The 27,431-nt window shown below is 40.0% G+C and overlaps 1 protein-coding gene across 2 annotated transcripts in view; it reads left to right on the top strand.

The window, feature by feature from the left end:
* Positions 1 to 27,431, top strand: part of MSRA (methionine sulfoxide reductase A) — a 278,473-nt gene that overhangs the window by 183,954 nt on the left and 67,088 nt on the right. For both annotated transcript variants that reach the window (XM_032185406.1, XM_032185408.1), the window contains one exon: positions 5,012 to 5,118. In XM_032185406.1, coding sequence (XP_032041297.1) covers positions 5,012 to 5,118 — 107 coding nt within the window. The remainder of the gene's footprint in view (positions 1 to 5,011; positions 5,119 to 27,431) is intronic.

Genomic DNA, 27,431 nt, shown 5'->3' with positions numbered 1-27,431 from the left:
GGCACTGTGCCTTGGGCTGACGCTCTTTGGCACCATGCAGCCTTATCCAAAACCACATATTCCACATATTTTTTTTATCTATCTATTTTACTCTCTGATTTTCTATCAGTTCTGAAATCAGGCTATCTAAATGTCCCTATGATGGGAGATTTTTAAAGCTGTCTTCAGCATGACAGCTGATTTTCTCTGCCTCAGGTATCAACACCAAGTGCCAGCCTTTTGACTCTGGGGTGTGTTTGTTCCTGTTACTGACAGATGCGTTCCTGATCATCGGGTCAGAGAGACAGATACTTGCATTTTCTGCCAGTTACTGTCTTGCAACCTTTGGCATTTGTAAAGTACAGCCAGATGAAACAGGGTGATCTTGCAAACCCCAGGCTGGCTAAGGGGATTCTGATTTCAGTCTCCTGTAGAATCCAAAATGGGGCTCAAGGACGTTCTTCTGTTCTTGGTCTTCTTACAGCAGATAAAACTCAGGTTACTAGATAAAAATCACCTAGGTTTTGGCTTCTTCTGCCTCATGGCAAGGACATTGGGTAGGCCTCAAAACACTGGTTATCTCTAGTTAAAGAGATTCTCATCAGCACTGAGAACAAGCCCTCCAGGTGGGTTTTGGTGACCACGTGGCCCAGGTAGGATGGGACATGTAAGATGACTTTCTGCTTTCAGGCCCCTAGAAGACTTTCCTTAAACTACCTGTTGGAAAGAAATGGGCTTGAGATCAGTGTATCTAATGCTTACAGCCATGGATGAAGTGTTTTTTAGTGTTTCATTCTCTCATTGCAGAGTTTCTGAAAGAGTTGGTGAAGGTCTTTCTTCCTGTCAGAGGCCTTATCTCCCAGTGTAATACATTTCGTTAATATGTCTAAGAAGCAATCTGGTTATCAACTCAGCCTAGAACGAAAGTTGAGGAAGGTCAGGCCCTAGTGACACATCTACCCATATGTTAAATCCTTGAGAAAAAGAGTATTGAGAAAAAGAGTATTGACTACATAAATTCTATCCCTAAACTGGCAGATTTTGCAAACAGAGTGACTTTTAGATATCCCACAGAACAGTTGGGGGCAATCAGCATTGCCCTGCATAGAAGATCCTGCTGCTCTGAAGGTGTTCAGCTGATGTTCTGTAGGAATATTCCTTCTTCCAGTAATGAAGATTTAGACAAACCTCATACACTGTTTTGACTTGGAATTAAAACAAAATTACATGTGTCTCTTGAACATGGAATCTGATACAGGTGAAAAGAAATAAATTTCTTCAAGAAGGCAAGAAATTTTTCTGATAAAACTCTTTGTTGAGAATTTTTGCTGGAAGTTAGATACTGAAATGCATCAGTTAGTGGTAATAAATCTTGCTTTAAGCCATCCAATCCATAATGTCAAAAGCTTTACAAATTTTTCTGTGGAAATGTATCAAAAAATAGTGGTCATTCAAAGTCCTTCCAAATCTTGATGCTTTTATAATGTCAGATTACAGTTTGCAGTAGATGTCAATTTTGAAGGTGTCAATTTTGTTTAATTACCTGGGAACTTGATCATAGGGTGAATAATTTGAAGCCGATTGGGATTATTTGTGTTTTCAGTTGTATTATTAAAAACTTTGAACAAATGTTGTGACTTCAGTGGAACCATTTGGGTACACGATAAATAAGAAGTCAACTCGTCTCAGCACAGAACTTTTGCAGAATCTACTGTGTACCCAATTTAGCTAGAATCAATGGCAGCAAAGTTGACAATCCCTGACAAGAATGTTTTTTGATATAGCAGTACACAATATCTTCCAATACCTTTAGCATCCTTATTAAATTAGTCATATTTTCTCGTTCTTATTTGAAGCCTAATGTGTATAGCTGTGGTTTTATTATAACACAGAGGGATAGAATAATAATAATAAAAAAAAATCAGACAAAGTAAGAACAATATTCCAGAAAAGGAAAGAAAGCTAATTACAGATGGTATTGTGTAATTTTTAGATAGTCAAGCAGAGATGATTTTAGATTTAGTTGACTTTTTTTTCAGACAAAGATGAGATTGTTAAGCTCAGTCATCCTACCACTGTTGTTTTGTAAATTGAATTTCCTGCCTTGTTTGCTACTCATTGAGTTAGTGGATCTCAACAAGTGTGAGTTGCCAGAGGGTTTTACAAAATCAGTGATGGACCCTTGAGAAGTAAGTTTGCACATATGAAGTACATCACAAATAGCAGCAGTAACAGTAGTAACTTGATTATGTCTATACACATATAATTTATTTTATTTTAGCATTTTATAGTCTGTGTCTTAGTCAGACGATGCATTAGCTACTTATCATGGGACATTTAGGTACAAATTGATTTAAGGAACAAGTGAAAATAAATGACATTTTAGCTTAGCTGAATGATCACAGTTAGGCTACACTTTTGGGTAATTCTTACACTACCTGTTCAGTCTTTTTTGTAGCTAGTGGGTGGTGTAACATTGCAGCCAGCACTTCAGTGCTAGTAGGGGCCACTATTGTTGCACCGTCTGACCTCATCCTTTACTCCTTAACTCTATGATTTCATCACTGAGCTCATAAAGCTATGGTATATTTTGGGGGAAAATATGTAGCCTTAATGTAAAGCCTTTGCAAGAAAGAGATGTGGGTCTTGGTACACTGTTATGGTGATGAATGCTCTTCAGTGTTTCAGTGTTGCCTATTTCCCATCTAGATTTTGTGTACTGTGGCTTTCAATTGTCCTACCTAGTTATGCAATTTTGGCGAGACTAAAGAGCTTTCTTTTCAATAAATTAATTAAGCTGACAGCTTCCCTATTGCTATGTGATGGTGGCACATGCATATATTAAATGTTTGCTTTCACCGTGCACAGGAATTCATGCTAAAATATACTCTGGAAATACATGCATTTCTGGCATTCGATATAGGAATCATCCATTTATAGAGATTTTTGTAATCTGCTCCCCAGTCAGTTGTTAAGTAGTTTGTTAAGCAATAAATAGATTTGTAGAATGCTAATGCTTAAGCACAAGCATCAATCAGCGTTAACATATCCTGGCAAAGCTAATGCTTTACTGTCCTGTAGTTATTTTTCGCCTAACTATTCAGTAGCACTGACTTGTTAAGAAGTCTCTACTACCCTAAAATAACTTGCGAAGTAATAAGCAAAATGTTGTCTGCCTTGCAGACCATACTATTAAGTATTGATGAAAGAAGTAGTTGTCGTTCCTATATATAGTAATGTAACATTTTGGTGTTTAAAATGTAACCCAAATAACATGAAAACTCCGTAATATTTTTCAGAATCACATTCAGCCATAAATATTTCAGCCAGATTTCATTTGATATTGTACTGTCCTTAAACCAGTTTTCTTTTTCCTTTGAAAGTACAAAAGGGATAAAAGTTATCATATTTTAATAAACAGTATTATGTTGATAGCATCTTTTCCTCCCCCCAGCATCACAGGCTCTTTTTTCACCCTCTGCCCTTTGCTAGGGAGTACTGGGACCTACAGCTTTCTTCTATTTTGTCTCCATAGTCCTGACAGTTGATGCTAGTCTTCAGTGGGATTTCTGTAGCACAGGGACAGTTGGAAGACTCATCCTGATGATTTCCATTTTGCCTTGGGTTGTAGACATTTGGGAAGAATCAATTGCTTTGAGTCTACTTCAGAATTATGTCACCCAAGGTATTTTATTCACCCACATTCACAGAAAATGTCAGGCAAACTCAAAAATAAATACATTTTATTACAGCAAAGCAAAACATTATTTTTTCAAATGAAAAATTGGAAATAAAGTTACGAAAGGCTGAAACTGCAAAACTGCAATTCCAGATCAGTCCTAATGCTAAAGCTCCTCTCTAAGGCTTTATGGAATGAACTGCAGCAGAACTGGCTTCCAGTATTGCTGCCTGAGGGAATGGGAATGTGTAGCAATGCCAGGCAGCGTTGCCTTTGGCCAGCATGGCTCCCTAGAATTGCATCAAGCCAAAGCATATCCAGGCTAGCCACCGAAGGGAATAGCAGTCTTCCCTCCGCTTTGGCCCATTGTTTTATACTTTTGAAGGCAGAATCTAGCTTTGAATTTGGAAATATGTACATAAGCAACTTCATACAACTAATCTTTTGGAAGTACATACATCAGCAATAAAGGGGCTAATCCTTGTACCAATATGGTATGGTTTCTGGGAGTTACTGAGTATGTACAACTAGGGTTTTGTTTTCATAATGTTAGATGTAAAAATTAATATACTCCTGCCATCCGTATTATCGTGTCTAAGTTGGAAATAGAATTTAGTGGAGTACATATATACCTTTGTTTTCTACTTCTGCCAGACTCTGAGGAAGTGTGTAAGGGTTGCTATTACTAAGCATTACTCACTCTAAAAAGGTATGAAAACAGCCATACTTTCTCCAAACCTTCTTAGCACATTTCTCAGATTTCATAAGAGTCATTTCTTCTCTCCATAAGTAGTGGTGCTGATGGTAGGAATTAATAACTTTGTTCCAGACTTAATTCAGCAGTACTTGCATAGCAGTCTTTTAGCAGGAGCGTTGTTTGTGAATAGAGGAGAATGTCTAGTTATCTCCATGGGTATTTTGAAACTTTCTCTCATTAAGATATAACCCTCCAGCACAAGAAAATTCTTAAGCAGTTGGTAAAATCAAAGGTTTTTTAATAGCATTTGCATGGTTCAAAATAAGTATTTTAAGAGTACCTTGATTACAGTAACTGCAGCTTGATTATTTAAGGTTTTACATCTGTGACTACCGTGTGATTTACCAAAATGTAAAATGTTCACATCTTATTTGCATGTCATTTAAAAAGAGATATTAGAATTGAATCTCTTAAGGACTATTCAACCAAAGAAAGGCTTGGACTTCATAAACATATACAATGAATATGCACAGGAGAGATTGTGTTAACTCAGGTGTATGGAAAGTCCTAAATTTCAGCCCACCAAATTTATGCATTGCAACCCAGCCTGCCTGGAGCATGATCCTCATGGTGTGGTGTATTTTCTCTCTCTCCAGGAATGCGACAAGGTAATGACTTTGGCACACAGTATCGCTCGGCCATCTACACATTTTCTCAGGAACAGATGGAAGCTGCCTTGAAATCTAAGGAAGAATATCAAAAGGTAATGCTGGGCAGGGTGTGGAATTGCTTCACACATGAGTGAAGGTCAAAGAAGTTGCCAATAAGCATAACATCACTTCTTTTGCTATGTGTTTTCTCCGTGTTGTTGTTGGAGCTCCTCATTCAAATATTGAAATTGGATCATACTTGCTTTAAATTCCAGTTTTTCTGAAAAGGTTAGTGTGTATATGTGTGAATAGTTTTGATAGCTTTATGCAAAAAGAAAATATTTTGTTACTTGTGCAGTGATAGGTGTAATCTCTTTTAGAGATTTTTGCATGTGGTTGCACCAGAGAAAAAGTCAGTGATCTTAAAGCTACCAAAGTGAATCTAGGCCCCATATTCTGAAGGGTGTATCCAAAGTCTGAGACATGAGTTCTTGAATTCTGGGGGAAAGTCCTGATCAATCTGTGAACTTCGGAACTCAGCATCACTCACTTGCTGATTGTAAGTTGCTTCTACTCCATAAATTCCTTTGTTTAAATGTGGCAGTCAGTGACTTTACAAGACCATTTGTTTTGATGCTAGGATTTGTGTGAAAGAAGATTGACTATTTCCTTTCAATACACAATCCTATTTTTCTCTGGAGATGGATTCTGTCTCTTCTCTGCTGTATAAGCTATTATAGACCTGGCTTTAACTAGAGGCAGAGAGGTTGACGTGTCCTACCTATAGTGTTGCAGCATTGTAATTACTGTCTGATCTGCCTTGTGGTCTTGCAGTACAACATACAGATTCTACAGAATGTAGAAACATAGAAATTCTTACAGCTTACATGAAATAATCTACTCACCTTGGACATCAATGCAATAGGAAAAGTAACTGTTAGGTGGTACTAAGACTATATGAGCTTTCGTGCTTTCACTTGTACTATGACTCCATTAAAGTGTTATTATGTTGAAAAACCAAGGATTTGGTGACTATCTGATGTTAAAAAATAAAAAGCTGTGTTTTGGTAAGGGTGTATCAATCAGAAGCGTGTACCAAGGCATGAGAAGGAAGTGCATGTACTGAACTCTTGTGCAGCATCTTGGTTTTTGTAAGTGCATGTGTGGCATCAGTGGGCTGATCTAGGTGTGCACTGGTGGGACTGGTTTGTACATCCAGTGGTTTGTACATACATATTACAATACATGCAAATTAAGTATTCGATGGCATATATGTTTTCTTCTGAGTAACTGAACACAGGCATAAGTCAGTCTTGCAGGTACACATCTTAGTTAACAGCAGTTTCTGAAGACCTGGTATTCGTATTTGTCGTGCAGAACTTCTTTCTACTCATTATTTACCTTAGATCCATTGCTTTTCCAAATTGTTTTTAGTTGCCTTTCATTAACATCTGCAGACCAGTATCACACTATAAATCTTACAGCTTTCAGTTTGCTTTCCCAACTCTATTATTCTCAGCTGTTATTTGTCATTAAATTAATACTGACTTGAAAACAAAATTGCAATGCAGGAGATTGCAATATGATATTACAGAAATTTCCATCATCAAATAGATTTTCTTAATGGCACAATTTAGAATTTACCTACTTTGAAGTCTATCACCATTTGAAAAGTGTGTATAATCAGTGCATTTATATAATTAGGCACAACTCTGTAAGTGATCACATGCATAGTTTGTTTTTTGCACTAAAGTAGGAGGAAGGAAGGGACTGTGTTGCCAGCTAAGGAACCACAGCAAATATGTACTGGAATTCCTAGAGGAAATGCAGTTTCCAGTATTATCAACAGTAGTATCTACAGTATTTACTGTGGTATTGCAGTAGCAGTAAAATGTTTGTGTTGGAAAGACACTGAGCAAACAATATGTTCAGGAATCCCTTTTCATATTATATACTTTGCATTACTTTATTTTAAGGAAATGTAATTGTATTTATTGCTGTATTTTAAAATAAATACCAAGTTCTTTTTGCAGGAGTACATACTTTTATTTGCACCTGATAACGACAAATAAAAACACGTGGGGATGGCATAAAACTTGGGTTTTCATTGATAGTCAGTGATGAATACCTCAAATGGGGGAAGGACTAGCAAGTATTAAAAGTACAGTAACGTAAACAGGTATGAATGACTTTATGGTTTTCTGGTACAGCAAATGAATAAAAGAAAAGGTAGTTTATTTGTTGCTGACTGAATAATTGAGCATGTACTCTTAGATGTGTGTTTGAGCTGAGAACCTGGAAGAGAGTGAAGAGTGGCCTCCAAATTGAACACTATGGTTTTGCAAATTCTTATTTTTATTTTTTTCATAAAGCCAGGTATGATTGCTAACGTAAAGGAAGCAGTTCTGTTCACTGAGGGTAGAAACCATCCAACTCCAAGGTTTATGTCATGAATGTCTGCCTCTTTTGCAGCCTCGCCTGAAGTGCCAGCTCCTCTCTGGAAGCTGGACAGCTGTGTTCAGCCCTGCCTACGTTTAGCAAGTGGTACGGGCTGAGAGGAGCAGATGTGCAGAACAAAACAGGTTGTGCTGAGGTCCCAAACTACCCTCTGTGCATTTCAAGAAGGTTTGTGTTTTGCTACATGTAGTTTGGTCCCCTGAACTGCATGCCATTAGCAGGTGGAAGCCAGTGGTGCGTTTCTGGTTTAGCTCCATCTAAAGGAATTGGGTTCATCCATCCCAAGACCACTCCGTGATGTGAACCAAAGCGTGGTAAGAGGCGATGATCAGGAGATTTATTACAAAAGCACACCTCTGCTCCAAACTGGAACGCTAATGGAGCTTACACATTTGGGGTAGTGCTATGCTTGAGTGGCGAAATGCTGCAGTAAGTGCACCATGTCCTCAGCTCCTAGCAGCCTACCAGTGAGAATCGTAATGAGCATCGAGCCCGAGTATCCTGCAGGGTTACATCTATTTTAAGTTGTGAAACTTGTTGCTGATTCAGGCAGCTGTTTTAACAGCTGAGAAATGGCAATGTAGCAATGAATATGCATTGAACCATGGGTTTTTAGCTGTCAGTGAAGCTGAATGCATACAGTCAGAGTCAGCTAGTGGTAATATATATTATAATACAGTACTGCGGCTGATAAATTGTAGCACAATGTACACGTAATCAGAAAAACATAAAATGAGGGCCAGGGCTTGGTGAAAGTGCTGTGAATGAACTGTTCCATCAGTTTTGCCTGAAGCTGATGTTTTTTAATACAGTTGAACCTGAGGTTACTCAATTTTCAAGACAGTTGCTTGGTTGGATTTGGTTTTCAAATGAATTATCTAGGCAATAATCCAAATAGCAAAATTAGGAAAGGAAGAAATTCTGTATTTTTTTTCCTGAATCACAGGCCACATTTGTTTTGTCAAGCTGCTAAACCATGCAAGGCAGGGTTTTTGCGTTCCAAGAATATACTGAGCCCCCCCTGCCATGGTTGGCTTAAGGTAGCACCCCAAAAATACCTCCATCTCTGTGTCCTCATGTAGGACAGAACTGACTGTGAGCACTGTGCACAGAGAGAAAAAGGCAAGTCTATTCATTTATTACAGAAGAAGATCCTCCCACAAAGCAACTAAAGGGCCTCCCTGTGAATAATTATGAATTAAATCCTGAGCTCTTGACAGAGGTGCTGGGTGATGGGAGCAGTGATAAGGTCCTGATTTGTTACAGCTGAGAGAAGTTGCTGGGGAGAACTGCTCTCATTTGCTCTTATAGCTGTAACCTCAATAGACTTATAAGGGCTCAAAGAGACAGTAGAATAGAAATGTTGAGATTTATGAAAACATTAAATGTGTGGCCTTTACTGAAGCCCAGAGAACTGTTAATTTTTTATTTTATTTTTTTTAACTGAACTTATAGGAAATATGGATAAGTAAAGAGATAATTTCATGTTTGTTTGTTTGCTTAGAGGTGGATAGAACTTTGCTACAAGTAATGTAATGCATTGGTTTTAGGATTTGGACTGTAAAGGTATGATTTCGGAAATTTTCTCTGCTGGAGTAGGTTGTAACACTGATAGAAGTCCTCTCTGAAATCTAAACCAGCTGGTCAACGGAGAACAAATGAAGGAAAACAATAACTGCACCAAAGCCAGAGTTAAAAAGAGAAACATAAAAAAAGAAACAATGCTAATTGTTTGCTTTGGAGCCTGCAAATGTACTTAATGAGTGTGAAAAGCACTGTAACTAGAGGTTGTAACTTTAGGTCAGAGGTTGGACTCGATGATCTTGGGGTCTCTTCCAACCTAGAAAATCTGTGATTCTGTGAAGATATTTAAATTAATATACGTAAAACAATGTAAGTATAAAAGATCCAGACAACTGAAAGTAACCCATTGGCCAATCAGCTAGGCCGGGGAATATTATCCTTGTGGAAATGTTGGGAATCATAAAGCCACAGGTGGGGAGATCCTGAAGACCTGTGTATGATGCTGATCACACTGCAATTTTTGTCTTCAACCTTAGCAGCTAAGTTTTGCTGAAGGTCTGAAGAAGATGCTTGGTTAAATGACTCTCTTGATGAGAACCTTTTTTTTTTTGCATTTCATCAAATGGCATTTTCAGTTAATCTAAAAATGACTTGGTATGCTGAACATGAATTTGACCAAACACCTACATTTTATTTTTAAATCAAGCAACGAAAGGTTTTATATGATGGACTAAATTCCCTATTGGTGTCAATCCACAAGATCTAATTTAGATGTACCATGGATTAGTTTTGCTTATGTAGCTGAGGAAAGAACCCTTCAAACGATGACTTCAGATCCTGTCTAGTTTCACCAATGTACGCACTGGAGCATCTGAAAGTTGTTTTTATGTGGGTGTGTGAAGGGTGTTTGTACGTCTGCTGGTTTTGTTGGTTTGTTTTGGGGGGGGGTGTCTGAATTTGTTTAGTTTTGCAATTTTTTTAATTTTCAAAGACCAGAATACTTAACATAGTAAATCATGGATGACCATGGGAAGAATGTGGATGAATAATATTTTACAGACCTTGACTACACGGCTGAAGTTCATTTGCAATGGCCCACTGTTCAGCCTGTCTACAGTTACAAGGTAGCCCTTCTGCTCCTTAACTTGCTCACAGGAGATGTGGGATGGCACCAAGCTTACACTGAGGTTGGCTTTGGTAGTTTGCATGAAGCTCCTCTGCAGTGGGGTAGCCAGGTCCCGTGCCTGTGCTCAGCCATGGAACACGTTTCCAGGGCCTGATTCATCTGCTTACACCCAACAGTGTTGGAGATGCCCTAGTATAGTCCAGCCAGCCTCCAGCTGCCCCCCCCATAACACATAAATACCCCTTAGGGGCTTTATTTTATCTACCTGTTCTGTGTAGGTATCTGAGATAACCCCGTGGCACCTCAAATAGTGCTAAATGCCTACTTTTAGGTAGCTAATTCTAGGCATACTCTGGTATCTCATGGCTGTAATCGAAGCTCATAAATCTAACTCAGATGTGGACCTGGCCAGGTATAAAACAGGGTGAGATGGATGGGTGCATGCTGCAGAATAAGAGAAACATTGGGTTAGCGTGGCCAACAGAGGAGGCAGCAGTCTCTGCAGCTCAGCAGCCTAACAGATCACATGAGCCTTTCGTAATCTTACTGCAGGATGATGTGGGAACAAGCCCTCAAAGTCCTCAGCTGCTAAAACAAGTGGCTGGTATTAGCTATGCTAGAAAAGAGGACAGATTAAAAATCTGGAGTTTCCTAGCCAGCAATGAGAGCTTTGGAATAGCAATCTGCAAAGAAACAAAATGTGTAGCTATCGAGGCAAGGAAAGGCTGTTTACAGATCTGCAGGATCGAGCCGTTCTGAGTTTTGGTTGCATAAGGGAATGCCTCGTGGAGTGAATTTACAACATTTAGCTGTAGTTTTATACAGTGAGCTAGCTGAATTTAGAACATGCTTTCACTGGGAGACGGTTTTTCACACTTTTTTTTTTGGCTGGGAAAAGTTAAATAGGTCTTTTAAAAAGTAGATTGTTGTTAATAAAGCCGCACAATAGGCTCAATAAAAAAAATAACACCTGCTTATTCCTCTTCAAATTATGTCTATTTCAGAGCTTTACGTATCAAATTATCTTTGCTCCACTCTGAAGTGAATAGTAGCTACTTGATTCCTGATTGATGGTGGTAGTTCTCATGAAAATAAGCAAACCTGATCTGATAAGCTAAGCCATTATTTATTTTGTAATCACTCATCTGTGCTACAGAGATACCCTTTTTATGTTCATCCCTCTCTGAGAAAGCCGCATTCAGCTATGGATGAGGAGGTTTTGTGTGAACAGTCGCTAACTCTTTTCACATTGCCTTAAACTGCAGAAATTTTGACTTCTGTATCACGCCGAGAAAATGTTGTCATTGTGCAGCAGGAAAATAGTTCAAGACCAATACACGCTTTTGATTGCATTTCTTGATCACCACCAAGACGACTTTATTTTGAAACAATGAAATGTGTAGGACATATATGTCTGTATTAAACCACAAAGGAGCAGCCCTGAAAGCACAGGATGGAGTTTTGGACACCTCCCCAAGAAGTGTCTCCCAGAGAAGTGCCACCAACCTTTGCCGGGTGCAGCATGTTCTCAATTGCATACTATTTTTGTTCTCCAGGATGTGGCGACAGCACATGTTCCTTGCTTTTACTGATGCTGCACAAGGCACAAGATTGTTTTAGCTTTCCCTTCTGCATATATGCTGCTCATTTGATCAAAGGCCAGGCATTTCACTTAGCCCTTTGACTGTTGTGAATGCAGTTAATCATGGATTCGAAGTTAGACCTATGAACAACATTATTAAGCCATACTTTCTATTTTATAGTCATTTTTTTTTTTCAGCTTGGAGGTCATGGGGTTTGATGTACTCTGAACATGAAGCCAGTGCTTCAAGCTAACACTTATATTGGGCATTTACAATAATATTAGAAATTGCCCTACAATAAACCAATGTAAATATCAAACAGATCTGAAGCCAAGAGTGCTTTGTAAATGAAACATTTCCTGCTTTGCATCGCTTGCTCTGTTCAGCTTGTCACTAATGTAAAAACATCCTAAAAATGTCTAGGCATCGAATTTTCATATGCTTAGGTAGATGAATTCTCAATTTTCAGGGCAGGCCTGCGTGCTGAGCCAGAAGATGAAGGTTTAAAGGGTTCAGCTGACTTGCCCACAGCAGCCATATGAAATGTCCTACCCTATCTGACCTGGCCTCCAGCTGCCACTCCAGGTTCCGCACAGATCTCCCATAGAGAGATCATACTGGTCATACTGGTGGTAAGGCAACGCAGTGGAGCCTGAAGTGATACCAGCACACTGAAGCTAAATACCTTTACATCAGCCTATAAATGTGTTCCCGCACAGATCGGTGGCATCAAGAATCATTCTGAAGGGCTCCCAGTTCAGGCTTTTGAATTTCTTGATCTTGATTATGCATCTGTTAGAGCACTCTAAAAGTTTCACAAGCGTATTAAATGTCAGGAGCATAATTTTAATAATGGTATTAATAATGATGGGTTAAGTGTACACAGTGCTTTACAAGGAACAAGATGCAGTTCGTTCTCTTAAGGAAGCTCTTATGGAGCTTAATTTAACTAAGAGCTTAGTTATGTGGAGGAGATGATAAAATAGTATAGAAGAAGGTCAAAGCAAAGGAAAGAAAGGGTTAAAAACTGGTTTGATGATTAGCTCTTGCTGTTCCGTGTTAGATCTTCTTGTCTTTGGATTGAATGTAGCCCTTGAAACTTGACTTAAACACATTTTTCAGGAAACAAAACCTGATAAATAGTCTTGAGAATGCTGTGTCTTAAATCTGCTCTGACTTGTGAATCCTTCCATGTCCAGGTGAGCGATGAGACTTGTAGTGGGACGTCTTGCATTGATCTGGAGAAGGTCCAGTGACTTGGCCTGCTTGAGAGTTTCCATAGAAATTTAAAAAATGAAACAAAAAGCTTTTCTTTTTAAATGGCACATGCATTTTTAATGAATGTAGTGAAGACTGGCAGCATTACTTCTGCTATCCAAGCAGCTTGCTTATCCTTAGTGCAAAGCTGTGTGATTCAAAGAATACTTTGTCTATTCAAACCTCAAGTTTTCTCAGGGACAAAAATGTGCCCAAGCCAGAATTAATTCAGTTAAGAATTCAAGGAAGTACTCAGGGAAGATTTTTCTACTCTTTATCCAACTCTAAAATAAAAAGCCAAAAATTTAGCTGAAACATTTATTTTTTCAAGTCAGATATAAGATCAGAATGGCACTTCAAAAAGTTCTCTGCTCCACAAAACTCACACATGGAAAGGGCAGATACAGATCACTTATAAAATATGCTGCTTGGATACCTGGATATGGACACAGGAGTGTCTGTTTAAGCACTCAGGTTCCAGCAGTTTGATAAGTGGGTGTACTGCAGCATGTATCAACAATTGTCATACCCTGATGAGGTTGCTTTCTAACTGATGATAACGTCTGCTTAAGCATCTCTCAAGATTTTCTCGCAGGACCAAATGCAAATCAGCTGCACAGCTGCAAATCCAGAGCAACACCATCAGAATCAATGGAATTACTTTGGATTTCCAGTAATGCAATTGAGATAAAAATCTGGCCCGGGAGTTTCTTTCATTTCAGCATTTTTGTTCCCCAATGAATTGTTGGAGGATTCTGTATATTATTTGCTGTTTGAAGTATGCCACTCAGTCAAATATAGCTCTCAGCTTTTGGGAAAACAAGTCAATACTTCCTGGAAAGAAAAATCAGAGCATGCTTTAACAAGCAACATTGTCATGTCAGTTTTGATCTTGTGATCTTTGTGCATCAAGATTTTTTTTCCCTTTAATAACTTCCGCAGATCGCTTGTAGACTAATCTCTTTTTCTTTTAGATCCAGGATGTCTACCGATTTCAGAGCTAGAGTGCAGAAAAAGGACAGGATGGTGTTGCTTATCAACCACATTATTAATCTTGTGCTGGAGCTTTATGGGATTGCAGACATTACAACCAACCCAGCTAGGAAAATCCAGGAGATCTTTTTGTGTTTTGTATATCCATCATTCCCAAGAAAGCAGGGAGTTATGACAGATACCACCATATTTTCTCAGTGGCGTATCAATGGGCTTATGCCTGTGTTATAAATCATTATTTGTACACAGATATATAGGAATATACAGAGATATTTTGTTAAGAACTGCTGTAAAACACAAAGAAGGAAACATGCCGGGCAGATGCTGCAATCCCCAAATATTTGGGTATGTCTGAGGATACAGAGGGGTGTGTGTGAGTTCAGTCCCATTTTACACAGACTGGAGTTCAGGAATCTCTGCTTCTATCACCTTGACTGATGTTGGGCAGTGCTGGTGTAGCTAGTGCTTTTGTCATCTTGTACTGCAGGGCTCACAAACCTAACTGGAGAGGTTCCAGATAGAAGGATGTCTGCATTCACACCGCGCAGGGCTGACAAGCAAGGTCTATCAAAGCCCACGTTACAGGTCTCCATTGAGCTGATAGAGAAAAATCAGTTCTTCTGTCTTTTTCTCTTTATTTTCCCACTCTGTGTTTATTTTAGCCTTTTATGTACTGTTTGTTTCCTTCCTGCATTGTTTGCTTGCTCCTTTTTCTTTCCTGGGTCTTCTGGCATTTGACCCCATCCCACACCCCTCCCTTCCTAGTCCCACATTTTCCCCAGGCTTCAGATCTTGCACTTTCTTCCTCAGGGCTATGTTTCTGAAAAACATTCTCTTGTCTTTAACCTTACAGGCAAGAAATCATGGATATTTTGTAGCTGACCGTTATTATATTCCCGTTAGCCACAGGGGCTAAGAGCAAATCTAAGCACCCAACATATCATGGTGGACAAAATATATTTATTCCCTCTTCGTGCTGCCTAAAGCATCTTAAGATACCTCCTGCTGCACTACCCCGTTGGTGTGTACTCTGCAGAAAGTGACCTCAGAGACTAAGAAATCATCCTCAGTGACACAGTGCTCCCAGTCCCCAGGACTTTTTGTTCTGTAGTTTTGGTCCCGACCTTTCCCCAAGCAACCAGCTTCCCGTGGCTTATTGAGGTTAATATATTTCCATTCTGGCAGCTCTTTCTCCTTTGCTTTAGTTATTTTTAGGTGACTCAGTTAAATCACAACTTTTTTCCTTTTTTAAAGGAACTGTATTTAAGGTGTTCATAGAAGAAAACTTCCTTTATACAGAAAAGCACTTTGTAAGCTGGAGGGAAAGGCATAATGAAGACCCACAGCCAGAAGCTTAAACAAGGAGAAGCCAGATACTTGTAACAGCAGGCGACTGACGGTGAAAACTATGGATCCACCATCTCTTCGGGACAATAGTTAGTATTCTTCTACCAGATATTTTTAATCATGAGATGTGGGTACTCAGAATTGTAGCTTTACACACCAACGTGCTCCTATCAGTGACTTCCACCAAAAAGATTTTTTCTTATTTAGTATTGAACTTTCTTAAAGTTTGCATCTTTTAAAGTCAGCTTTCAATTTTCTGTTTAATAAAGGGTACCAGAACCAGACACAATACCCCAGAATGAACATAACCAATGACATCAATGCCAAATTACCTCCCAGGGCACAATTGTTTATGCACCCCTGTTTCTGTAGATGTGGCCTTCATTCTTTGTTCCTAGATGAAGAATCTGGGATTTAACTGTGTTAAAATGAGCTCATCTGTGCTGCTTGAGTTCCCCGGGATTGTCAGCGCTTGCTGTAGCTGACTTCCGCATGATCTTCCAATTTTACAGCACTAATTTTGTGGTTATTTCTAAGGATCAGGTAAAGCTCAACCACACTGCGCTTCATAACAATTGCTGCTGCTGAAGTCATCTTACTTCACTCATCATTTCCTGTATTGATACCATGTGACACTTTTTTTTTTTTTTTTAAATAATTAAAATGCTTATATGGAACTAAATCAACCACAAAACATTAACTGTATTATACCTACAAATTTCCTTTTAGCAGCTGAACTCATAATATCATCAAAGAAAGACGTTGGGTTTGTTTGACCTATTTTCTACAAAAACATGTTGATTGGCACTAATTATATTCCTTACCATTTGAATGCTGCTCCTTTTTTTGTTGTTTGTTTTTGTTTTTAACCAAGTACAAATTGGCACAGTGTTGCGTGCGTTGTCTTGTCCCTTTTGAAGTGCTGAAGGAAACTGGTTCTCATTCTCTCTTTTATAATATTCAGTACTAAACAGCCACTGATTGTGTGCAAAGCATTTTTTTTTTCCTAAAAGTTGACAGATTAGGCAACTTTGGGTTTATCAGCTAGTTCTGCATGCTGAGCATGCCTAGGGGCAAACTTCAAGGCTCAGTTTTTGCAAGTTTTGCCTGCAGAAAGCATCCCAGATTATTATTTTTTTCTTTTAATAGAAAAAAACAACAACAGTATTTTCCCAAATTCTATTTCTCAGGAATGTCAGAACAGTTATCCTAGAAAATCTGGAAAATTAATTGCCTCCAGCAAATAAAAATCGACTGAAACAGGTGAAGTGCCGTGAAGCTGAAAACATCAGAGGAAAAACTCTGAATAAAGAAGAGTTAGAAAATTATGGTGAGGGCTTGTAGCATCCCTCCTCCTTCTCCACGCACACAAATGTGTACTTTTAATATCATCTCCCTCATTTTGCTTTCTGTAATATTTTTTATTTTTATCTCAATCAGCTAATTATATCTCGGATGCTTATTTTTTCATCCAACACTTCTTGCCATTATATGTACGTGGTTGCTATTTTATGTGCCAACAATCATCGGAAATAAATTTCCCCATTATCCCGTGACAGATTATTAGAGGAAAAGCCTTCGGTGCGAGCTGGGGATTTAACGGGGCCAGAGGAAAACCTGATTTGTTTCATTGCCCTCTAGTGGCCCCGCAGCACGGCTGCAGCGGAATGAAACGAGGGGCTTGTTTTGCTCTTTGTGTGCAACACAAAACATCACGTTTCGTCTCATTCCAGTCTCCTGAAGTTATTTGTCCGCGTTCGTGTAAGCTGAATTATCCTGCTGCTGTTTGTAGGTGATGACAAGAAGGGATTGATTCTGTGCTTCTAATATTTTGCTATGGAAGAGGAAGATGCGTATTGAACTGTATCAGTATTATTTATCAAGGGAATTTGGGGTGAACGCTGGTATGTGTTGGCCCACAGTTATATACGGTCTATACAGCCTATAAAAGTAGGCATCATTTTTTAGGCATCGTTTCCTGCTGCTGGTGCAGTGTGTAGTCGTGAATTCATCACACAGCCCAGCCGAAGGAGGGCCTGGCAAACGTTTCACCCCATGTACTTGAGGATGACCCTTCATCTTTGAGTGGAAACCCTCCTCAGGACCCGCAGGGGCTGATCTTTGTGCCCGTGAAGGTTCACGAGCACTCGTGGCTTTGTGTCGTGAACTTGCTGGGTGTCTTCAGCCGCGCTGACAGCTGTGGAAATCAGGGGCGCTCAGCCCCATCCTGAGTGAGCTCTTCACAGTTGTCATGCTCGGTGCTTGACACTGGGCAGAGACCACAGAAATCAATGGTAGCTAATTCTCATTTGGCAAATAGAAAAAAAAAAAGAAAAAAAAAAAAGAAAAAAAAAAAAAAGGTGGCCTTTTTCTTCCCCCCCACCCTTAATTTCATTGCAAGATAATGTTTGAACAAATATGTTGGTACGGTGCATTAGGCATAGGGAATTAGATATTTACAAGACATACAGAGGGCAGGAGGAAAGGGGAATAATGCTTGTGTTGGAAAAAGATTAATATATTAAGAATGACCTTTCGTGAATGTGGCGGGTTAACCGTGGCTGGCTGGAGGCAATGATGTTCATTTTGAACAGTAGGATCAGAGGAAATCAAGGGCTGCTCCAGAGTCTGTTAGTATTTTTTTTTACCTTGAGTTAAAATGCAACGTGCTTCTGAATTATGGCTTGTTAGTCTTAAAAAATGGAGCGACTTTTTGCCATAAAATGCCCATGCAGTATATATTGATTTTATGCAATGTCATATTTCTGCGCTGCCGAGGAAGGAGGGAGGAAGCGAAAAAGCTTCGCAGGGCATTTTTGAAATGACAGCACAGTTCTGGCTCGGCTAGTTGCTTTAGGTCAGGCATTAATTTAGCATCGCGAGAAAATCACAGCTTTCATTAGAGAGCGGAGCACGGGCGACTGGAGCACCTGCACGAAGGAGATGAAAGCACATTTCTTTGTACCGCCGTGCTTGCGGATGCGCCTTGAGAGAGCAAAAAAAAAAAATAAAAAAAAAGAATAAAAAACTGCAGCTTTGCACTTACTTCAAAAATGACTCACTCCCTCTGGTGGGAACATTTAATTCTGAGCGTGTGATGCTGCTGTCCCTCCTCCTCCTCCTCTTGCATCCACCCCCCTCGCCACGTCGCATTCATCTTGCTTCGCGTGACATCTGCTCCGTGTGCTGCAGAGCAGCACTCCGGTTTCTATGGTAGCTGCTGTAGCCAGAGGACCCATGGACCGGGTGGGGAGGAGGAAGAAAAAGCCCCAAATGGCCAGTTTTGGGTGCCCAATGGCTATTTCCCCCGGTCAGCAACCCGGTGTGCATTTGGAGAGGATGCCCCAAGGGCAGGGGGCTCCCCTGGATGGTTGCTGCTGGGGAATCAGGGGCCAAGGGCATTTGCTTTCTCCTCCAGCGCTGTGGCTGAAGGACAATAGTCAAGTGGAGGGTGTGAAGAACGGCAGATTGCGGGTTTGGTTGAACTTCGCTCTCTGCTTCCTTTTGTCTTGCCGAGGTCTCCAATTTGGCAGCAAATGGTCCTCGGCTTCTGCCTTTCAGATGGTGAAAATGCAGATGCCAGACCTAAGATATTGTAATTAAGTGTCTATTTATAACATAGTTTGTCATTAGAATTACCATGTCATTTTATGAACAAGAGGGGATAATGCCAGTTCACAATCTACACCTGTAGCTCTCTTTTATTTTATTTTATTTCATTTTATTTTATTTTATTTCATTTTATTTTATTTTATTTTATTTTATTTTATTTTATTTTATTTTATTTTATTTTATTTATTTTATTTTCAGTACAGTTCTTCTTTGATTTGCTCTAGCTCTGAATTCATTAAGAGGCCTGAATTAACATCCTGCCATATCGTCTGCAGCTTCTTTGCCCCTCTCTCCCCCCAGGTGTAAGCACCGGGGCCGTGAGCGGCCTCACTCCAGCTACAGTGAGTCGAATGAAGTAAACCCCACTCTTTCTTTTTTTAATTCTTCATGTAATGGAATCAGAATATGGGTTTTATTTCTCAGATGGAAAACCCGTGAGGATTGTCCACGGGTTGCAACATCATGGCTCATGTGCCACCATTTACCATGGGGCATCACTGCTGTTAAACCTCCAAAGTTTGGGATCAACGTTACCATGTTACAAAAGATTACGAAGATATATTTATCTTTTACAAAGATCCATTTGCATGGATCCATTACAAAGATATATTTATTTTAGAACAGTTCATGCATAGGAGACTAAGCCTGCAGGAGCCAGGATTGTCTAGTAAAATTAATATGAACTTGGAAAACGTGAGAGGAAAGGTTGTCAGAGATTAATATCAGTCCCGGTTCCCGTATCTGGCATAATAAAGGGCATCCATCAAGCTCCAGCGTGCGGTGTGTGAGCTGGGCTCCCAGCGTGGGCTGGGTTTGGGCTTTGACTTGCCTTCAGCGAGGCAGCCACCAGCTTGGTGGAGCGAAGCTGGTGTTGGATGTACTTTAGAGAACTGTGAATAGTCTTTTTATAGCAGAGTACAAGTCCCTTTCATGTCCCTGCTTCTTTCATTCCTTTTCTTTGAAAAATCTTCTCATTTTTTTTTCTTCCGTTTTCTTTAATGTTTGGAATTTCAGGAAGATAAGGGCAAGCGTTTTGTCTTGTGTGAACAACATTTTGCATCTTCAGGCATGCCTGCAACACTTTATATGGCTGTATTATCCAGCTGTGCTGGTGCCTTGCATCTTTTCAATTTCCCTGCTTATTCCCATTCAATCCTATATAATCTTTCCCCGAATCTCTATCAGCGTGCCTGATCTCAGCTCCCTCTCAGTCTGTTTTAAGTAGCTGTCAAGGGCATGATAAATTCCCTACAACTCAGTTGTTGCCTGGGACTAGGGTGCTGTTCTGAAATAAAATAACATATTTTATGGGAAAAAAAAAAAAGGAGGTGGAAAACTGTGTCGAAAGAAGATGAAAACCTTTTGCCACGCTCCTTAGGATCTGTGGTTGTCTGCCCTGTTTTAAAATGCTGCTTGGACTCCTGACCCTTACACTTCTGTTTCCATCTGCTGTGAGTGGAGCCTCTTCCAGTGGAAATCCCATTCCAATCTTCTATCTTTAAGGACATTTCAACTCTATTTATTATCAGTTAGTCCTCCTTATTTATTTTTTTCTTCATGTCTAAGAGCAGACATCAGTGGTACGCTTCATATCTTCTCCTGACCAACTGTCTGACATCCTTGACTTGTCGAGAGGTCATGTTGAACACCTAAAGCCCACACTGGCCTTCTAAAAGCAGCTGTGGAAAAGAAGGCTGGATCTCTCTAGGAGGTGGTGGAGCTCGTGTTCTCAACTTCCAGTTGCTATTTCATCTACCACTTCAATATATATAGTTCTCCCTATTGCTACTAAAAAAAGGCATACTGAAAGGTTCTTTTTTATCAATGCTGCAGTCCTTGACAACTTGGCTGTAGGTGAAATACAGTTAGATTTATATTTTTGTACATTTCTTTTCTACCAGTTGGTTGTTTTCTTGTCTCGAGATCAGTCAGGTTATGCCTTGTGTGTCTACGTATTGATCAATGTTTAAAGATAATACTGTAAATGGGATTATCATGTAACAATGATATATTAAACAGTGTAATTCATCATTTCTGCGGAAGCCTTCATTAATTTAATTTGTTTAATTAAAATAGCCATCAAGGTGCTGGTGCTGGATTTACTGGCACAAAACCACCGCTGGCTCCCTTTTTGTTAATGGGACGTAATATTGCACAAGGTCTCAACAACTTCAACATTTTCCTAATTGAGTCAGCAGTTCAATTTGAAATTAGTGTTGCTGAGAAGGAAAAACAAATCAAATGGAGAACCTAGTTAGCATTTAAAACTTAAAGCAAGGGGTTCCCTTATTTTCTTTTTAGTGAATGTGAGCAGGAGGTCAGGTTGTTCTGTGAACATTAAAAAATGTCATCACCCGACCTGCTGTATGTATGACAATGCGTCATGTTTATTCTGACAGAAAGAAGCAAACAAAACCCAATGAAAAGGTAATGAGGTAGAGCACCGAGGGGCTGGGAAATGTTACCCTCCAAAGGCTCTGAAATGTTTATTAATGCTGATGGTTCAATATGAAAATACAAACTGCAATAAAATGTCATTGTATTTTTTTCCATTTCAACTTGTACTTTTGGAATTTGCCCACGATTGAAAGGACAAAAATGAAATAATTCCGTATGCCAGCATAAAAGCGCTGAATACATTGATGCTGGTAAGTAGGTCTTATTTCCATTGTGGTTTTGAAATGCTGTGCACAAGGTGGAGAAATTCTGGTTTTATCCCTTTGGTGCAGCTGCCTTTGTTGTCAACACTACAGCACTAACCTTGCAGGCTTTGCTTCTGCGTGACTGCTCTGGTTTTGCTTTTTCCTGCAATCTTCCCTCTTCAGTCTGAGCTTGTTCTGCCTCAGAGTGAAACACCCAAAGCCTTTTCTTCTGTACGTAAATACAGCAAGTGCCTTTGCTTGGGGCTCTTGAGCCTCCCTGAATGACCTCGCCCAGTTCATAAAACTTGAAGAAAAGTTCTGATGGTTTGGTAATTCTGTGGTAGATGCTAGGGTAAAATTTGGTTATCTAAACCTAGCACCTGGTACAAGATGAGATGCTTCTGGGACTTTTGTATGGGGCTGCTAGATAGGTGTGCAAGAGTCCTACACCCTTTGAATCATCACCTGGAGAGCAAAAGAGAGTGTGTTAGGCAACTGAATCTGATCTTTGGGTACTGGTAGACATCTCTGCTGTGGGTTTGTCCAGAACAGGGCTACAGAGTGAGCCACAATTAACCTGCTTGCTTGGGCTCTTTTATTCTGTATTTCAGATGCATGCCAATGCTGTGCTGGTAGTAACATGCTAACCATGGCCATGGCCCGGGTCCAAGTGCTGCCCTATGGCTGTGCACACTCTTCAGGTGTTAGAGTGGTCCTGGCATGCTTTCAGCCCTGCCCCGCTCTGACTCTCCAAAGCAATGCCCATGACAGATCTGAAGGTGAAGGGCTGTTCTCAAGAGGCAGTTTCAGCGTGGCCAGAGCGTTAGGAGTAGGGGAGTCTGGTTGCTTGGATGTGAGCCCAGCTGCACTGCTTGGCCTGAGGACTGCATAATGAATAATGAATGATTCAGCACACTTTATTTTCCAGTATGAATGAAGCCATTCCACATCAAGAATTGCTTCTGTGAATGAGAAAGGCTTCTACTGTTGCCTTTGATCACAGTGAATTCAAGGAATACTCTTCTTCGCAGTCATTTTAAATACTGCACTTAGGTGGGTGTTGTTCTGCTTGTTGAGAAAACGGATGGAAATACTTTAAAAAAACTGTGCCGTAGCCTTCTCTGGTGGTTGGAGATTTTCAGACACTCCAGTCACTGAGAAGAACCTGGGGGCACTACTGGCTGACACCACGAGGCACCAGGAGAATGCAGGGTGGTGGGCCTGGGACTTACAGACCACACTATTTTCTATAACACTAATGCACAAAGCACTAGTTCAGACCCTTCTGCAGGACTGTGTGTGACCCTGATCACTCATCTTTATGGCATATTAATTGGTACAGGTGTAGAAAAGTCTTACCAGGATGGTCGGGGAACATGGAAGCATTGTATGAGAGAAAGCTGAAAGAGCATGGTTTGTTACCTAGCAAATAAGCAGAGTCAAAAAAGATTTGTTTTTCTAGAAATAAATCTCTGGAGTAAATTTCAGGAGAGGAAGAAAGTTATTTAAGGTAAAGAACAATGTTAGCACAAATCCAAGTGGGTATAAATTGGCCATCTTTACATTTAGGCTGGAAATTAGATGTTTTCTAATCATTAGAGTAAGTGGGTACTGAAACAGCTGCTGAAACAGAATAGAGGAGTAAGAAATTCAAGTGTTTATGCAACAGTGCTTGCAAAGTTCATGAAAGGATGTATGTGAGTTTCCAATGGCAGGAAGCCGAACTTGGTAACACAGGAGGAGGTCTTTCAGACCTGTGGCCATGTAAGTGCAAAGTGCTACAATTTTATGAGCTAATGTAACCTCATTTTTTCCTTATTTTGAAAGAGCTGGGACTGCATTAAGCCATTATTCTCCATCTCGTGCCTTGTCTTTATGAATTTATAGAATCATTGGGAGAACCATTACTTTGTTCATCAATATTCAATTTCCTGGACCCTATGGTGCACTTGTTTTGTGTGTCCTACTATTTACAGCAGTTTGTGTAATGTCGCAAGCTGCAAAACCTGATGTAATGAAAAGACTTGACGTACAGCAAAAAATAAACAAGTCCTATGGCCAGAGAGTACTCTGAGGATGGTTTGAAAGCTAGGTCCCAGGATCATGTGCTGACAGTCAGTCAAATTGCAAATGAGTGGTTGTCACACTCCTCATAAAATACTTAACGTTGTCTAAAGCTACCCGTGCAAAACTCTTAGCCTGGGCGCCAAACTCCCATCATCTTAATGACAACCATGAGCAGAGAAAGCTTAACATATCTCTTTCTAATCACAATGTAAGATGGCTTTTGCTCTTTGCTAAACATGACTGACAAACCTATCACTGTTGCACATACACACATGCATATATGTAATTATTTCTTACACGTTTACCATTCCCATGTGTCAGTTTATAGACGTGGGTCTGATAAAAGACGAGGTAGAGACCCCTGAAGCTGAGAGGGACTTCTCATGCACGTAAGTTCATTTAGATCTTGGGTAATTGATATGTGAACTTGGGCAATAAAAAAGTTTATTGCCCAATAAATAAAAATGTTTTGTCCTGATGAGCCAGCTTGTTCACCAACACACAACACAGAATTTAGCATTTATTTGCACCAGTTGCTTTTATACTGAATACAGATCTCACATAAGTAAAATACTGAAGTAGACCTGTTCATGGATATTTGATGTATGGAACAAATAGGGCGACATTCATGGAATCAGCTGTGCAAGTACTCTGTGACTGGACATAATGGGTATTTTAGGTCTTTAGAACAGATCCTCATTGCCGCTTTCAGGTCTCCTTTTGCTAGGTATCAACACTTGAAATAAGAACTAGATATTGCTGATCTGCAGCGTTTTCTCCAGGACCAGAGGTTTCCTGTGAGTAACCATATTTAATTCAGATTATCAGTGCATATGAAAACACTACTGAATACTGCAGAATGCCCCTGATGTGGAGAACTGATTTGCAGTGTGGCTTGATTTTTTTAAAAACTGCTAGGTTAATTATTGCTTTGATTATGGAGCTAGAATTGCCATCTGTCACAAGCTCTGTGGGATGACCAAGCTTATTTTGGCTTCGTGTTTTCCTACATATAATGTTTATTATTCCCAAAATAATATAATGTGGGACAGATACTATCATCCTGGGACAATTTGTCATGTGATGACTTTACTCATATCATCATATCAGGCTGTGAGCTACACGATATTGCATAGTACACAACTTAGAGTTGTGGCAAAGCTATGGAAAAAGTGCATCTGACTGACATATCTCATTCGTTCGATTAAGGTCATTTCCACCTAATGAGTGTCTAGCAGTTAGGCAGTAGCTTTTCTGAAGGTTGAGAGCACTTGGGCAAATAAGATGTTACCTTTGGATTAGAGTATCTTCATTTTGTCAAGGATCCTTCTCAAATCTGTCACAAACTGCCCCCCTTCTCCCCTGCACTGGGAAGCTGTAGGATCAAGTCTTCTGGTGCTGACTGCTGTTGCTGTATTACAAGGAAAAAGGCATAAACACATCCAGTTTTGTTTGAAGCTCTGCAGATAAAAGTGAATATTTAACTATCACCTTGAACTGAAAATACTTCCAGGTGAGAAAACACAAATCTGTGGAAATACCACTAAATAAACAGGCAGATGTATTATACCCTAGCTCAAGCTTCTTAATGGAGCTTCAGATCTGAGTCTCGGAAAACACATTGCTGTAACCAGTCTCATTGTGAGGGCTGCAGCTTGCAAAGTTTCAAGCTCCGTGCTGTATAAAGTTGGGGAAAAACTCATATTCCGAGCCAGAGCTAGATTAAAGGATCATTTTACACACTGGCAAGTTAATATAGTGACACCACCAAAGCCTCTTGCAAGTATTTCCCCTGAAAAAAATGGGTAGAGGAAAACTGGGGGATGTGTCACTTTTACCTATTAGTTGCTAAAAAGATACCTCCATGTCTTCACATGCCATTCCGCCCTGTCACTTACTCTTTGCTTCTTCAGGCTTTTCCTTGCATTCTTTGATCTAGGAACAATAAAGGATATTTGAACCCAAGATGTGTGCGAGGAGTAAGTTCAGAATTACTGGATTATTTCAAATGTTTCGTATTAAGCTAATCACCCAGAAAGGAGAGGGCCAGGGTGTTACCTCCCTTTTTGCTTTATTGAAATGATTCTGATGGAAATCCTTGTGACCATTTCTAATCACATGAAAAAGAGGAAAAGAAAAGAAGAAAAATTAATTGCCAGCAGCCTGGCTTTCATGATGAGCTGTACTGACAAAATGCAATGTCTGTCTATAGGCAATGAATACAGTGCATGTGATTTCAAACTCCAGGAGATGAGAACATAAAATCTGTATCAGTTTTCTTGTCACCGCCTCTCCTGGACCAGAAAAAAACTCCTTCGTTTTTCTGTTTTTCCACAATTTCACTGTGGAACCTGAGTAACTGAGTTTTTCAATTAAGTTCCCATCAAAGCCACAAACAGGAAAATCGATACAGTTCATCTAGCATTTCTAAAGTTGCTCGAGTACTGCTTGGAAGGAACACGGTAGCAATGTTTTTCCCCGTCTTGTTTTGTTAACAATTTTTTAAAAAACTGATATTTTTAGTGTCTTACCCCCAAAGCACGAAACAAACTCAGAACCTTGTTTTCCTCTCCTTCAGACATTGAACGTGACTTCGTAGAAACCTCTTGTTTATTGCTGTGGGTGGGTGGGTTTGTGCCAACCATTTTGTCAGTACAATACCAGTAAAAGCAAATTCTCCCTTGGGCAGCAGTGCTAGGACATGTCACACGTCCTCCAGCACGTGGCTCCGCTCTGAAGGACACCCCGCAGCCATGCCTGAGGCAGCGCTTGCAAGAGCTGGCGGAGGGCAGAGCTCTTTTTGAGGGTGAGCCTCAAAGGATGTGCCAGAGATACTCGAGGAGATTGGTAATTTCGGAAGAGATGGCAGGATTGGGCCCCTGAAGCATTTCAGACGATTTTGCTGACAGTCTTTGCAAGCGGGTGCAAAAGCAGCGGCAAATTGTGAACCTAGCTGCCGTGTCAGCATCATTTTAATTAAATACATATTGCTTTAGTTAGCTCTATGGATAGCATCAGTTGTATTATTTCTTTAAATGAAGGGCTGGCATGCAAATGGAGTGCATTTAAGTGTAGAGAGCAAAGGACGGTATTAGAGTAGGAGAAAACATCTAAATGAAATGCGGAGAAAAGAATTGAGTCTCAGTGATATTACTGCTTATGGTGAACTTGGTTGAAGTGTGCATTCACCCATTATCTTAACTCCTCATGTGCACACAAATCGCATTCCCTGCTTATTCGGAGCCTGCATACTGTTAGCACAGTCACCGGGGTGTTTGGGCAGCATTATTAAAACAGCATTAGTATGCAGCAAGGTGCTCCTCGCCCTGCTAAATCACTTTGTAAAGTGGGCCTACAAGCTCTGCCTCTCTTTGTTATGACAGCATTACTTCTCGCGCTTCTGATGCAAGACTAATAAGACTTAAAAGTAGAGAGCTAAATTAGGTAGTCGGGAAATGAAGGCAGGGTTAGAGACTGAACTGGGCTGATAGAGAAGAGCAGGCTGGTGGGAAAGGCAGGGGAAGAGTGAACACAGACAGGGAGAGACCCAGGGGAGCAGGGCTGTGTGCACAGGACACGAGAGTCCTGAGCAAGAAGGGAATTGAAGCTTCTTCAGTGCCATTAACATAATAATAATTTATGTATATATATGTATTTGCAAAACAAGATGATCCAGTGAAATGATGCATGTGAAAAGGGAGAGGGTGAGGAATAAGGAGGACAAAATACACAAAGGAATTAGAGAGAGAAATGGCTGGAAAATTAGAATATTCCTGTTCGAAGGAAAGAACATTCAAGTCATTTTTCTTTCGTACAGA

Source organism: Aythya fuligula, chromosome 3 (assembly GCF_009819795.1).
Source record: "Aythya fuligula isolate bAytFul2 chromosome 3, bAytFul2.pri, whole genome shotgun sequence".
Taxonomy (NCBI): domain Eukaryota; kingdom Metazoa; phylum Chordata; class Aves; order Anseriformes; family Anatidae; genus Aythya; species Aythya fuligula.
This window is presented reverse-complemented; position numbering and strand designations above follow the sequence as displayed.